At 28.2% G+C, this 14,253-nt stretch overlaps 3 protein-coding genes across 3 annotated transcripts; 2 read left to right on the forward strand and 1 right to left on the reverse strand.

The window, feature by feature from the left end:
* Positions 1–93: 93 nt before the first annotated feature.
* On the reverse strand, positions 94–3,876 carry MKS88_000457 (uncharacterized protein; the record flags this gene model as incomplete). Its single annotated transcript, XM_067215628.1, has 2 exons — positions 94–1,005; positions 1,636–3,876. 2 exons carry the CDS (start codon positions 3,874–3,876, stop codon positions 94–96), a joined length of 3,153 nt encoding a protein of 1,050 aa, XP_067075694.1.
* Positions 3,877–4,938: 1,062 nt separating this feature from the next.
* Positions 4,939–6,414, forward strand: MKS88_000458 (EKC/KEOPS complex subunit BUD32; the record flags this gene model as incomplete). The annotated part of the gene is made up of 5 exons (XM_067215640.1): positions 4,939–4,974; positions 5,191–5,676; positions 5,792–5,860; positions 6,053–6,125; positions 6,377–6,414. The coding sequence occupies 5 exons, from the start codon at positions 4,939–4,941 to the stop codon at positions 6,412–6,414; spliced, it is 702 nt and encodes a 233-aa protein (XP_067075695.1).
* A 3,647-nt stretch (positions 6,415–10,061) lies between these two features.
* Positions 10,062–13,428, forward strand: MKS88_000459 (uncharacterized protein; the record flags this gene model as incomplete). Its single annotated transcript, XM_067215651.1, has 3 exons — positions 10,062–10,640; positions 10,723–11,508; positions 12,622–13,428. 3 exons carry the CDS (start codon positions 10,062–10,064, stop codon positions 13,426–13,428), a joined length of 2,172 nt encoding a protein of 723 aa, XP_067075696.1.
* Positions 13,429–14,253: the final 825 nt, after the last annotated feature.

Genomic DNA, 14,253 nt, shown 5'->3' on the forward strand with positions numbered 1-14,253 from the left:
AATATATATATATATATATATATATGCAACACGACAAATGTTGATTGTTCAATCCCCCCCTCCTGATCCTACGCACAAAAGCTTCTCCACATTTCAAATATTGTACGTGATACAGTTCATGTATTTTTCAATTTTGCGAAGGGCGTGATAAAAATTATGAGCGCATTTGTTTTGTTTGCCCTTTAAAAATTCTGAATAGTTCATGCATTCTTTGTGAATATTATCAGAAAAAGTGTATATATCATTATTTGAAATGAACTGGTCAGAATAGTTGAAAATAGTTGATGCGTACGTTATAGGTTTTTCCTGCATACGGTAACTCGAACTAGACGTTAAATTAATTATATAGTTCTCCGTACAGCGGCTGCTTCCACTTTTAGTGTAACCATTGCTATTATTACCAGTATTACCATTATTACTACAGTTACCAGTATTACCACTATTACCACTATTACCAGTATTACCAGTATTACCAGTATTACCACTATTACCACTATTACAACTATTACCACTATTACATACATTTCTCTTCTCCCCCTTGTGGTACGTGTACATGCGATGCCAGTCATTGGTTTCTATTTGGTTTACATCAATAACGGTTCGAATAAAATTTTGATGCTTTATCCCTTCGACAATTTTACTAAAATTCAGTATAGGGTAATATTTCAAAATTTTGTCGACACCTACTAAATGTTTATTCACTATATTTGCTAGATTGGTGTAATCCTCCTTTTCTACATTTGACTGAATGGTCATATTTTTTTTTTTCTCTTCTAAAAATTCGACAAACATTTCGTCATATAAATTTTTAGACTTCTTTTTATAATTATAAAAGGCTTCAAATTCGTTATGTAAATTATTTATATACAGTGTGGCATTATTCAAATTACTTGTACTCTCGTCTTTTTTTTCGCTTCTTGAAATCTTGTTGTATCCGCTAGTGCACCCCTTATCGTTTAGGTATTCTTTCAACACCCTGTAATTCTTTTCAAAATGGTTCAAGTCCTGTTCAGATGCAGAATGGAGGGTAAGATCAGGGATAAAAGTAAAAAGAAGAGGGGAAAAAAAAAAAAAAAAAAAAAAAAATTAATTGAATATAATAAAACAAAATGAAACAATAAAATCAAACAAAACAAAATCAAACAAAACAAAATCGAACAAAACAAAATCAAACAAAACAAAATCAAACAAAACAAAATCAAACAAAATAAGATGAAACGAAATAAAATGAAATGAGGCTTTCACTATGCTACATTATGAATAAAATAAATCCAGATTTCACGTTTTCTGCGAAGCGAGTACACTCATGTACAGGTACATATAGACCTAAGCGCGTGCTCTATATAGCTCAAAAAGAGCAATAAACGAACGGACGAGTGGACGAATGGGGAGACAAATATCAGGCGAGTAGTGCATATGAAATGCAAGTTAAAAGATAGGAAAATGGTGCATAAACGTGGAAAAACGTGGCAAACAAGAACTCAACGCACGTGTGTGTATGGGTGTATGTGTGTATGTGTGTATGTGTATGTGTGTGTGTGTGTGTGTGCGTGTGTATATATATATATACATGCAATACAGCACATGCAACCGCCTAGTAGCTCAACATAGTTAAATGTACATTATTAATATTACGCTTAGCACACTGATTTCCAGACGACTCTCTCCACTCGTAGGAGCTACAGTATTCACGAAAAATTGATTGTTAATTATGTCGTTAAAGTCAATAGGTGCATTTTGTAAATCCATATCTTTCACACTGTCATCTGTGGATACATTATCAGGAAAAATAGATTGAAGCCATAACCAAAAAACCGCCCTTAATTGTTCGTAATGGAAAAAATGTATTCCATATTTATAAATATGAACAATTTTATTATACAAAGGTACATCATTTAAAATTAAAAATTCGTTTATAGTTATTTTGTCACTTAACAAGTCGTAATTTATGTTATCCATGAATTCTTGCGGCATGTGGAAGTGGTCCTCTGCCTGGGGCAAGCTCCCCGCACCATAACTACTATTACTGTTAATGTTCATGTTACTATTCATGCACGTCTTTTTCTTACAATCTTCTCTAAATAAATTATTACTGCTCGGAGGTTTATTCTGTAAATCTTCTTTACCCTTCTCAGCATCAATGGTAACAGTAAATAAAACATTGTTCATAAGATCGATTTTTTTTTGTTTGTCTATTAATACCTTATCAAATATAAAGGATGTTTGTTTCGAACCACTCAAATCGTAGATATCATTCAAGTTAACCACAACACTGTGTGGCTCAGAATATGCATTTATCAACTGGTTAAATTTTTGAAATAGTAGTAACCTATTTTTATCCAAATGCTCTAGCTGATTTATGTTTACGGACATTTTATTTTGTAGTTGTATTAATTTATTACAATTTTTGTTTATATTCCTTGTTATTTCATTTATGAAGATATGGTTATTATCTTCATCTAAATAGAATACTTGATTTTCCTCATCATAATTTGCATTACTGTTATAGTAGTCAAGGAAACTCTCTTGATATGTTGAATAGTCATATGCTGCATACTCAGATAGGCTCAAAATCTTATCGTCCTTCTTTGTTACTGATCCATTACCATATCCATGTTGTTGATGTTCTTGCTCATGACGTTCTCCTTCTTCTTTGCCTTCCCTTCTCCTCGTTTCTTCATCGTATTCTCTTTTTACGTTTCTCTCTCTTTCTGAGCAATTCGTATAATCATTATTTGTGTTATATTTCCCTTCTCTTTGTGTATCTTTATTTTTTATTTTTTTTTTTTTAGACAGGTAGTTGTTCACGCTCTGTTCAGAGTAGTTTCCTTTGTTAATGTCATACCTTTTCCTTCCTTCTCCTACTGTTTCTACTGCCTCTACTTCTCCTACTGCTCCTATTGCTCCTTTTTCACCATTCTCTGCATCTTTCCCATTTGTGCACTTCTTCAATTTTTGCAAAAAGTTGTATAAATATTTGTATTCAAAAATCTCCAAATCGTATGGTCTGTTTGATAGTAGAAGCATAGCCTCGTTAATGAAATGGTAAAACTTGTATTCTCCTTGTTCATCGATATTTTTCTCGTCTGCTCTCTTCTCTGATGACGTGCTTACATTTTTTCTACCACTACTGGGGCCACTACGACTGTTACTATTAGCGTTATCGTTGCTGTTACATAAATTTTGAAAAAATTTTTCATAATATAGCTGTCTTTTATCATAATGCTCAAACATCTTAGTGCTGTCAATCAGAAAACCGATACATAGCAACAATTCTTTTGTCATTTGGAAATTACATTTCATCAGTTGGTATAACCTAGGGTATTCAAAATATTCCAGTACAAGTATAACTAGCGGTGATATTATGTAGAAATCGTCGAAGTAATTTACGTCTTCCCCTAGCTCCTCGAAGGGGTACACTTCGTCGTCATTATCATCGTTATCACCTTCGCCATCATCGTTACAACTATCACCATCATCGTTACAACTAACACCATCATCGTTACAACTAACACCATCATCATTGTAGTCCCACTCCTTACTGCCATAGTTCCATTTTATGTCACGATTCTTATTATGTCGTGGCATTACCTTAATTTTCCCTTTCTTGCCATTCTTTATAAACGTTTCTTCCGCCTTTAAAATTTCCTTGTTCATGTACTGGTTGTAGGTTGCCTTGAATTTTCTTTTATATTCGAAGCAGTACAAAAGGCACAAATCGTTTATTAAGAAACAATATCTAATAATTACATTTTTTCTCTTAACACTTTTGTCACTTTTTCCCCTTCTCAATAATTCCGCCGTTATATATTCAATTCCAAAATAATTTAAAACATCACATACGTGCTCTAAACTTTCCTTTATCGTGATGTTCATTATGTTGGCGACAAACAAATGCTCAAAAAAAAATTCAGGAAAAATAAAAAAAAATGTAGCAAAAAATTCTGCACTGTTCAGAAAAAAAACCGAAAAAATGCAGAAAAAATTCTGCACTGTTCAGAAAAAATACCGAAAAAATGCAGAAAAAAATTCTGCACTGTTCAGAAAAAATACCGAAAAAATGCAGATAAAAATTCTGCACTGTTCTGAAAAAAAAAACGAAAAAATAAGAAAAAATACGAAAAAAAATTCTGCACTGTTCAGAAAAAAAACCGAAAAAAATAATGAAGCAAAAATTTTGGTAATAATCTGAAAAATAAAGTAAAAAATCAAGGTAGTCAATACATTTACATTTTCACCCTTCGGATGTTCTTTTGTGCCTTTTTTACATGCTATGATTATATAAAAAAAAAAAAAAAAAAAAACTCATGTATACGTATTTCTCTTCGTTTTAAAACAAAAATTACACTAAATTATAAAACAAGAAACAAAAATAAAAAGTAACTCCAAATTGTAGTTACCCAAAAAGAGAGAAATGTAAATTTAAAAGTGTAAATGATATAAGTACCATTTTCGTTACACATAGAAGTACATTTTGAAATTGTTTCTACCTTTTAATATTATGTACATCTTAACTTTATATTATATGCAAAATAGTGAGAAAGAGCAAAAAACACAAAGACGAAATTTTTTACGTAATAGAGCTTTGCTCATACTTCGCACGTGCTGAGCGGCCAATATGTTTTCTTTTACGTATGTTACCTTATTGTAGATGTGAAAAAGCTATAAATAAATGATATATTATAAACTTTAAAAAAAAAAAAAAAATTATATTCCGAATTAAACATTCTTTTTCTATTTTAAATATACGATCCTGTGTGCTCACAGTGATTCTCACGCGCATATAGACAATGTTTTATAAAAAGAAAAAAAATATATGTGTACATTAAATAAATATAATAATATAATAATATAATGAAATATCCTTAAAAAGAAAACAAAAATAACGTTATTAGGAATATATGAGAAACAGGAAAGTGAAGAAGTAAAAAACTGATAATGGATTTTTCTCTAATATCATCAGGATCCGATGCTGTAATAAATATGGAGAAAAAAAAAAATATTTGTTGGGAGCGTAGATTTACTGTTACGTCCCATAATTACAGTATAATTACTTGTTTGTTCAAATATTGTATATTTGAGCATACGTATGGGGGTTAATAGGGTGTACCATTTTATATATGTATTCATATTCTTACATTTCACATTCGAGGTCCTTTTTTTTTTTTTTTTTCCACCTTTTAACTTTAGAGAATATATAAAGGCGATTTCATAGGAAAAGAAACAGTTAAGAAAGTAATTTATAGAAAATATTATAGACATAAAAAAATAGATGCGAAGATAAGAAAATTACGAGTTTCAAATGAAATAAAATTTACGAAAAAGTTAGCAAGCTTAAATATTGACGTCCCATTTCTTTATTTCGTTGACGTGAAGGAAAAAAGTTTATACTTTGAATATATTAAAGGCTGTACAATTAACTACATCTTCAAGAATATAGAAGAATATGAACCAAATATCTCTAAAGCAGTTGGCATAATTTTAGCAAAAATACATAATGGAAATATAATACATGGCGATTTTACTACATCTAATTTAATATTAAGAAATTCTTACATTGAAAAAAACAAAATTTATGATTACTCTAGCAATTCCTTATACCATCTGAATGACGTAGATTCTATAAAACTGTGTGTTATTGATTTTGGACTTTCCTTCATATCAGCCATTGTAGAAGTAAGGGGAAAGAAAAAAAAAAAAAAAAAAGATAGATAGACCGTTTCGTGTAATAATACATTCACTAAATATATTTGTGTGTTATATATAATATATTGTTATATTTATAATTCAGGATAAGGCTGTTGATTTGTTCGTCCTCTTAAAAGCTATTAAAAGTTTTCATAGTGAGTTCTCACAACTGGTAATGCTTTAAGAATTTGTGTGCGTGTGTTTTTCGAGGAACATACATTACTTTTATATGTACACATAGTCTATGTACACACTCTAAACTTACAAACTGCTAAATTTACGTATTCATGTGGACACTTTTTTTTTTTTTTTTTTTCTACCTCTACCTTTCACCTTCCTTTTGCAACGAATTAACAAAATTTAGGAAGAAGACATTCTTTCGGGATATAAAATGATGTCAAACAATTTCGACGAAATTAGAAAAAAGCTAGAAATAGGTTTGCTTAAAATTAAAAAGCACCCGTATGAAAAAGAAAAACAATTTAATTGTGTATATATTGGGAAATTTAAAGTATTTTTTGTTTAATCAACTATATTATGTATATGTTAGGATACTTAAAACATTTTTTGTTTAATCTTTTCTTTTTATTTATTTTTCTTTTCCCCTTTTTCGCTTTTTTTTTATTTACGATGTATTATTTTATTTTACTTTATTTTATTTATTTTTATCTTCTTTTTTTCGCTTCAGTTAAACAGCGCGGACGAAAGAGACCAATGGTGGGATAGAGCTCATTTTATATATATACATATATTAATATATAAGAAGAGCTATTCATTTTTATGTGTTCCATTATATATAGAAACAATTTGCGCACATTACTTCCTGTTTTTTTTTTTTTTTTTTTTTTTTAAAAAAAACAAATTAAACCATTTTAAAAATTTTTTTTTACCTGAACTGTTCATATTTTTAATATTTTTTTTTTTCCCCCAATTTTTCGAAACACTCGATTATATTTAACAATTACATAGTATGGTGTTGTTTTTAAATTCTTTCAATATAACTTATTTTTCTTCACTTTTTCAGCCCTTTTTCCTCTCGTATTGTGCAAATGTTCTGTCATGGTTATAATATATTGTTATTACAAATTTGGCGAACTGTTTGAATAACGAAACGTACATGAATTATACATACATATATATGGGTAAACGTGTATATATATATATATATACATATATATGCACGGGTGCACCATTTTGACATGAATACATTTTTCCAAATGGAGCCCCTAATATCTTTAATTGAAACAAATTTCTAACATTTACCTTACATAGGAGAAAATATGTCTGTTTTCCACTTTCGTTAAGGAAGTAAAACATAAAATAAAACAGGGGAACAAAAAAAAAAAAAAATAAAAATAAAAAAGCTTAACACAAACTACATACTCGTGCGATCATAAAGCAAACTCCACATTTGTAAATCTTTGATTAAAAATATAAATATGTGTGTATGTACATATAATATATATATATACACATATATGTTTATATATGTTTGCAGTTTAATGTATACTACAATTCCACACACTATGGAAGTTCAAGGAATTAAAAAAATAAAATATTCGTATATATAGTTTACAAATAATGCTTTATAAATAACTACATATTACGATAAATTTATACTAAAAGTATATAATATTTTTCTTTAAATTTTTTTGAGTTATTTCATTTTTAATACTGTATTGTTGGTATATGTATATGATGTATATGATGTGTATATATATATATGTGTGTGTTACAATTAAACCCTTCACAATAATTCATAAAAATGAACTTTTCATTTTTTTTATTTTTTTCTTTTTTAACCTAATTATTTTAAAAATTAATTACACGTGAGACTAGTGAAAAGGGGATAATTTTTCTTTGACAATATATATTCTTAAAATTGTATATATATATATATATATATATATATATATATAAATTATAACTTGCGCGTATGTATATGTATATACACGTGCATGTATAGTAATAATGCAAAGTTCAAAAAAAATATAATTTATGGTCCCGCAATTGCTATAATGCTTTTCTCAGGTTAAGATTACCCTCTCGTATAATATTTGCAAATTTGATAGTTTTGGCATATTTTGAGATATCATATAACTACTTTTTATCTCCACATACGTATGTAACAATGTAATACACACATGTAAATAAATATTTGTACATATTTGCATATATTTATATATGTTTGCATATATTTATATATGTTTGCATATATTTATATATGTTTGCATATATTTATATATGTTTGCATATGTTTATATATGTTTGCATATATTTATATATGTTTGCATATATTTTCATATAATTATAAACTCCTCCACATATATGTAACAAATGTTCGCTCAAAAACAGCAATAAAAAAATAATATGAAGCCCATATAAACCCTTCTGTTTCTATCAGTATCATCCTCATATAATTGTGCATGCACTTTTTTTTTTCTTCACATATGATACCTTGGTTTTATTGGGGTATAAGATGGGGTTTACTAAATTTTTATGGTGCACAACTTTTCCTCTTATCTCATACACAAGGTAGCAGTTATGAGGGGACGATGGAAAAGGTTGATAGTAAAATAAGCTAATATACATATATATAGGTAGTTTGAATAAGATTACATATATTTCCAATTATACAAGTATATAGTTATGGCTATCATGTGTACGTTGCATCATGTAACGCATTACATGTTCATTGACTTCTTGCTTCGTATGCTATGTAATTTGTATAGCTACTATTGTACTATTTCCAAGAGTGATAACAGAAGTACATGAGTCGTTTAAAAGTGTGATATAACTATAATAATAATTTTTCTTTTTTTTCTTCTTCTTTTTTTTCTTCTTTTTTTTCTTCTTTTTTTTCTTCTTTTTTTTCTTCTTTTTTTTCTTCTTTTTTTTCTTCTTTTTTTTCTTCTTTTTTTTTCTTTTTTTTTCTTCTTTTTTATCTGTTTTTTCCGTTTTTTCCATTTTTTTTTTCTTTTTTTCTATTTTTTTTTTCTTTTTTTCTATTTTTTTTTTTTTTTCTTTTTTTTTTTTTATTGCATTTGAAAATTTTGACTTTTAAAAAAAAAAGAGTATGCCGCTTATTGCACTGCATTGCCAGTATGCAACTAGTAAGCACATATGTACTTACCTACCTACCTACCTAAATATACATATATATATATAGTCATAATACATAACGTAATAAAATATATATATATAATATATATTCATTGTGTATGTTCTTTTTGTATAATAGTATAATCCAGTATGCTCATCCACAAAGAACGCAATGCTCCTTGTAGAGAGTTTACTGCCTCTTTTAAAGTGAGAGCATGTTAAATAAAAAAAAAAAAAAAGAAATTGGCCCCGCCAGAGGGGGCCATTGCATCGCTATATATATAAGTATATATATGCATATACGCATATTTATATATTAATATTTCTATATTTCTATATATCCTATTACATTGGGTAGTTTGGTAAACTCTTAATGTAGCAATTTTTCTACGTTATTTTATAAAAAAAAATAAAATAAAATAAAATAAAATAAAATAAAAAAATAAACATCTCTATATTTAAACATCATATATTTTAATTTAAAAAAAAGGTAGTACAAAATTAAAAAAAAAAAATTAAATTAAAATAAAATAAAACTAAATTAAATCCAAAATTTAAAGAATTAAAAATAAATTAAAGTCAAAATAAATCAAAATAAATCAAAATAAATCAAAATAAATCAAAATAAGTCAAAATAAGTCAAAATAAGTCAAAATAAGTTAAAATAAATCAAAATAAGTCAAAATAAATCAAAATAAAGTGAAAGGAGAATATATTAAATCAAAATAAATTATCTTAAAATAAGTGAAGCAAAAATACATTTTTTTCATTACAAAAGTAAATACCAATACAAGTTTCACATATTTTTTCTCATATCTCAATTTTTACCAACTGTTAAATGAAAAAACGAGAAAAGAATCCTTTTTTTTTTTATTTTTAATTTATTTTAAAAAATAAAAAAGCTCCATGTGCAAAGGCAAAAAGTTTTAAAGCGCAGATATATCAAAACGAACAATACGTGCATTTACTTACATATATTTATGTATGTAAAACGCCTTTTTCTTTTCCAAGCACATATTTCCCCTGTATGATCCCAACAGTGTTTTAATTTTTTTTTCGCGCAGTGCTATACTACGTACTTACAGATATATACATATATATATATATATACATATTTACAAACACCAGTATTATCCTTATATATACGTCGAAGCAACGTGTGGCATAGCTGATTGGAACCCCGCTGACAGTGCGAGATCGCTTTTTTCCTATCGTAATTTCCCCAATTTTTTAATTTTATTATATATATTTTTTTAAAATAAATATACAAAATGTCAAAGGAAACGTTTGCATTCAATGCCGACATAAGGCAGTTGATGAGTTTAATTATAAACACATTTTATAGTAATAAGGAAATATTTTTAAGAGAGCTTATTAGTAATGCGAGTGATGCACTTGATAAGATAAGATATGAAGCTATAACTGATACACAGAAATTATCAGCAGAGCCAGAATTTTTTATTCGAATTATTCCAGACAAAACAAATAACACATTAACTATTGAGGATTCAGGTATTGGTATGACCAAAAATGATTTAATTAACAATTTAGGTACTATTGCAAGATCGGGAACAAAGGCATTTATGGAAGCAATTCAAGCAAGTGGTGATATTTCTATGATAGGTCAATTTGGTGTAGGTTTTTACTCTGCTTATTTAGTTGCTGATCATGTTGTTGTCATTTCCAAAAATAATGATGATGAACAATATGTTTGGGAATCAGCTGCAGGAGGTTCATTTACAGTTACGAAAGATGAAACAAATGAAAAGATTGGAAGGGGTACAAAAATTATTTTACACCTTAAAGAAGATCAACTAGAATATTTAGAGGAAAAAAGAATTAAAGATTTAGTTAAGAAGCATTCAGAATTTATTTCTTTTCCTATTAAATTATACTGTGAAAGGCAAAATGAAAAAGAAATAACAGCATCAGAAGAAGAAGAAGAAGAAGGAGAAAGAGAAGGAGAAGGAGAACAAGATACAGATAAAAAAAAAAAAAAAAAAAAAAAAGGGAGAAAATGAAGAAGATAAGGATGAAGAAGTGGAAGATGGTGATGAAGAAGGTGATAAGGAAAAGAAAGAAGATAATGAAGAAGACAAAGTAGATCATCCAAAAGTTGAGGATGTAACAGAAGAATTAGAAAAAGTAGAAAAAAAAAAAAAAGAAAAAAAAAAAAAAAAAATTCATACTGTTGAACATGAATGGGAAGAATTAAATAAACAAAAACCATTATGGATGAGAAAACCAGAAGAAGTAACTAATGAAGAATATGCTAGTTTTTATAAATCTTTAACAAATGATTGGGAAGATCATTTAGCTGTAAAACATTTCTCTGTTGAAGGTCAATTAGAATTTAAGGCATTATTATTTATACCGAAAAGAGCCCCATTTGATATGTTCGAAAATAGGAAAAAAAGAAATAATATTAAATTATATGTTAGAAGAGTTTTTATTATGGATGATTGTGAAGAAATTATCCCGGAGTGGTTGAATTTTGTCAAAGGTGTTGTTGATTCGGAAGATCTACCTCTAAACATTTCAAGAGAATCATTACAACAAAATAAAATTTTAAAAGTTATTAAAAAAAATCTCATCAAAAAATGCCTTGACATGTTTTCAGAATTAGCAGAAAATAAAGATAACTACAAAAAGTTTTATGAACAGTTCAGCAAAAATTTGAAGTTGGGTATTCACGAGGATAACGCGAACCGGGCCAAGGTAATTTTGTGCAGCTTAAACGGGACATTGTGTCGATGCGGCACATGTGTATATGTATATATATATATATATATATATATGTATGTATATATATATATGTATGTATGTATGTATGTATATGCGCATGTTTGTATGTATATGCGCATGTTTGTATGTATATGCGCATGTTTGTATGTATACGTGCGTGAGAGCGTCGTGAGAAAGGGGCGGAAAGCACGGTGCAGAACGTAGCATCCAGGAGAGAACGTGCTAGAAGCGGCCCCTCCCCGCCCCACTATTCTCTGAGTTATTCCAAATTTAATTACATGTATGCTTAATCGCTAAATGCATAGATGTCCAGACGTTTGGAAGAATAATTTTTGAAAAATGAATTAATTCTTAATTATTTTAGAATGTTATATTTTAAATAATTAAATGAGGAGTTAATTTTTTTTTCCAATCGCTTATCACCTTAGCATGCATTTATTGTTTATTTTATTTTATAAATATATAATAAATATGTATTCAATGTGTTATACACGTTTATTATTTATTATTATTTATGGATTGAATAAACGATACGGCAGTATTCTTCACCATGACGATTAAATGCATTGAGTCATAGAAGCGAGACAGATTGTGTGAGAGTAGTATATCAGATGTGCTTTTTTGTTCGGTTGTATATTTGCGTGTGAGCGTTCGAATTGCATATACATTTAGAAGCCTTCATGATATCGTACATATATGTATATATGTTGTGTATATATATATATATATATATATGTATGTATACATATATGAGGAGAGCGCGCACACGTGGGTTGCAGTCAAATACGGCAAAGGGCATGTAACACTGATTGCACATTTCTCTGTGCATGAACTGGCATGCTTATTATAATACATATAAGCGCTTCGCACATGCGTATTATTATGTTTTTACGTCATGATGTTATCATTATTGTTTTCATTTTTTTCATATTTTTATTTATTTTTTTTATTTTGTCATGTTTTTATTTTGTCATGTTTTTATTTTATTATTTTATTATAATTTTTTTTTTTTTTTTTTTTTCATTTTCTCAATTTTTCATTTTTCTATTATTTATTTTTTTCTTTTTTCCCTACCCCCGCCGACAGATTACGGAGCTTCTCAGATTTCAGACGTCCAAGTCTGGTGACGAGATGATAGGTCTAAAAGAATATGTAGATCGAATGAAGGAAAACCAAAAAGACATCTACTACATAACAGGTGAGTCTATTAACGCTGTATCAAACTCCCCATTTTTAGAAGCACTAACAAAAAAAGGGTTCGAAGTTATATATATGGTTGATCCAATTGATGAGTATGCTGTACAACAGTTAAAAGATTTTGATGGTAAGAAATTGAAATGTTGTACAAAGGAAGGATTAGATATAGACGATTCAGAAGAAGCAAAGAAAAATTTTGAAACCTTGAAAGCTGAATATGAAGGTTTATGCAAAGTTATAAAGGACGTATTACATGAAAAGGTAGAAAAGGTTGTTGTAGGACAAAGAATAACAGATTCCCCATGTGTTTTAGTTACATCGGAGTTTGGATGGTCTGCTAATATGGAAAGAATTATGAAAGCTCAAGCATTAAGAGATAATTCTATGACTAGTTATATGTTATCCAAAAAAATTATGGAAATAAATGCTCGCCACCCAATAATTACTGCATTAAAACATAAAGCAGATGCAGATAAGTCAGACAAAACTGTTAAAGATTTGATATGGCTATTATTTGACACCTCTCTTTTAACTTCTGGGTTTGCACTTGAAGAACCAACCACCTTTTCAAAGAGAATACATAGAATGATCAAATTAGGTTTATCCATCGATGAAGAAGATAACAACGATATTGAATTACCACCCCTTGAGGAAACTGTTGAGGGAACGGATTCCAAAATGGAGGAGGTGGATTAGAGGAAATCAAAAAAGAGGGGCAGGATAGAACATACTTTTTTAGCACGTGCGTGTGGAAGATGGAGAGAGAGGGGTTAAACGTGTTTCTATATATATTATATGTATATATATATAGAAACACGTTTTATGTATTATATTATGTTTTATGTATGCAGCTAATGCGGTACACATACATAATAGTAATAACCATTGCAAGAGTACGCCCTTCTTTGTGTTCATGTGTACATTGTACCACTTTATTATTATATATATATACACACGCATATATATATATATATATATGTGTTGTGTGTATTGTACGTGCAGTTTTTTATACTTAGTTTATTTAAAATCTGAATAGCTACAAAAAAAAAAAAAAAAAAAAAAAAAAAAAAAAAAAAAAAAAAAAAAAAAAAAAAAAAAAAAAAAGAAAAAAGACAAGCATGTAAGCAGTTTACATTTAGCAGATGACAGTATTAGTAGGCCCATTATTATTTAAAATGTTACTAGGAAGCCACGAGAAAGTCATTTTCCTTTCCTTTTTTTTTTAAGTTATTTAACTAGTTAAATAACTTATGTACCTTTAACATACAATTACACCTTATTTGAATATCTTTTTGTGTACATACGGTGAAAAAGGATGTATAATATATACATAAGCGTGCATTTTATATGTGAGTATGTGTATATGCATGTACATTCGTGTGTGTATTTATATGTTAACGTAATATCATGTACTTTGTTCATATGCGCACATGCCAAAAAAATATACATTATATATATTATATATATTTTAATGTTCATGCATATATATATATATATATATATATATATATATATATATAT

Source organism: Plasmodium brasilianum, chromosome 1 (assembly GCF_023973825.1).
Source record: "Plasmodium brasilianum strain Bolivian I chromosome 1, whole genome shotgun sequence".
In the NCBI taxonomy this organism is placed as follows: Eukaryota; Apicomplexa; class Aconoidasida; order Haemosporida; family Plasmodiidae; genus Plasmodium; species Plasmodium brasilianum.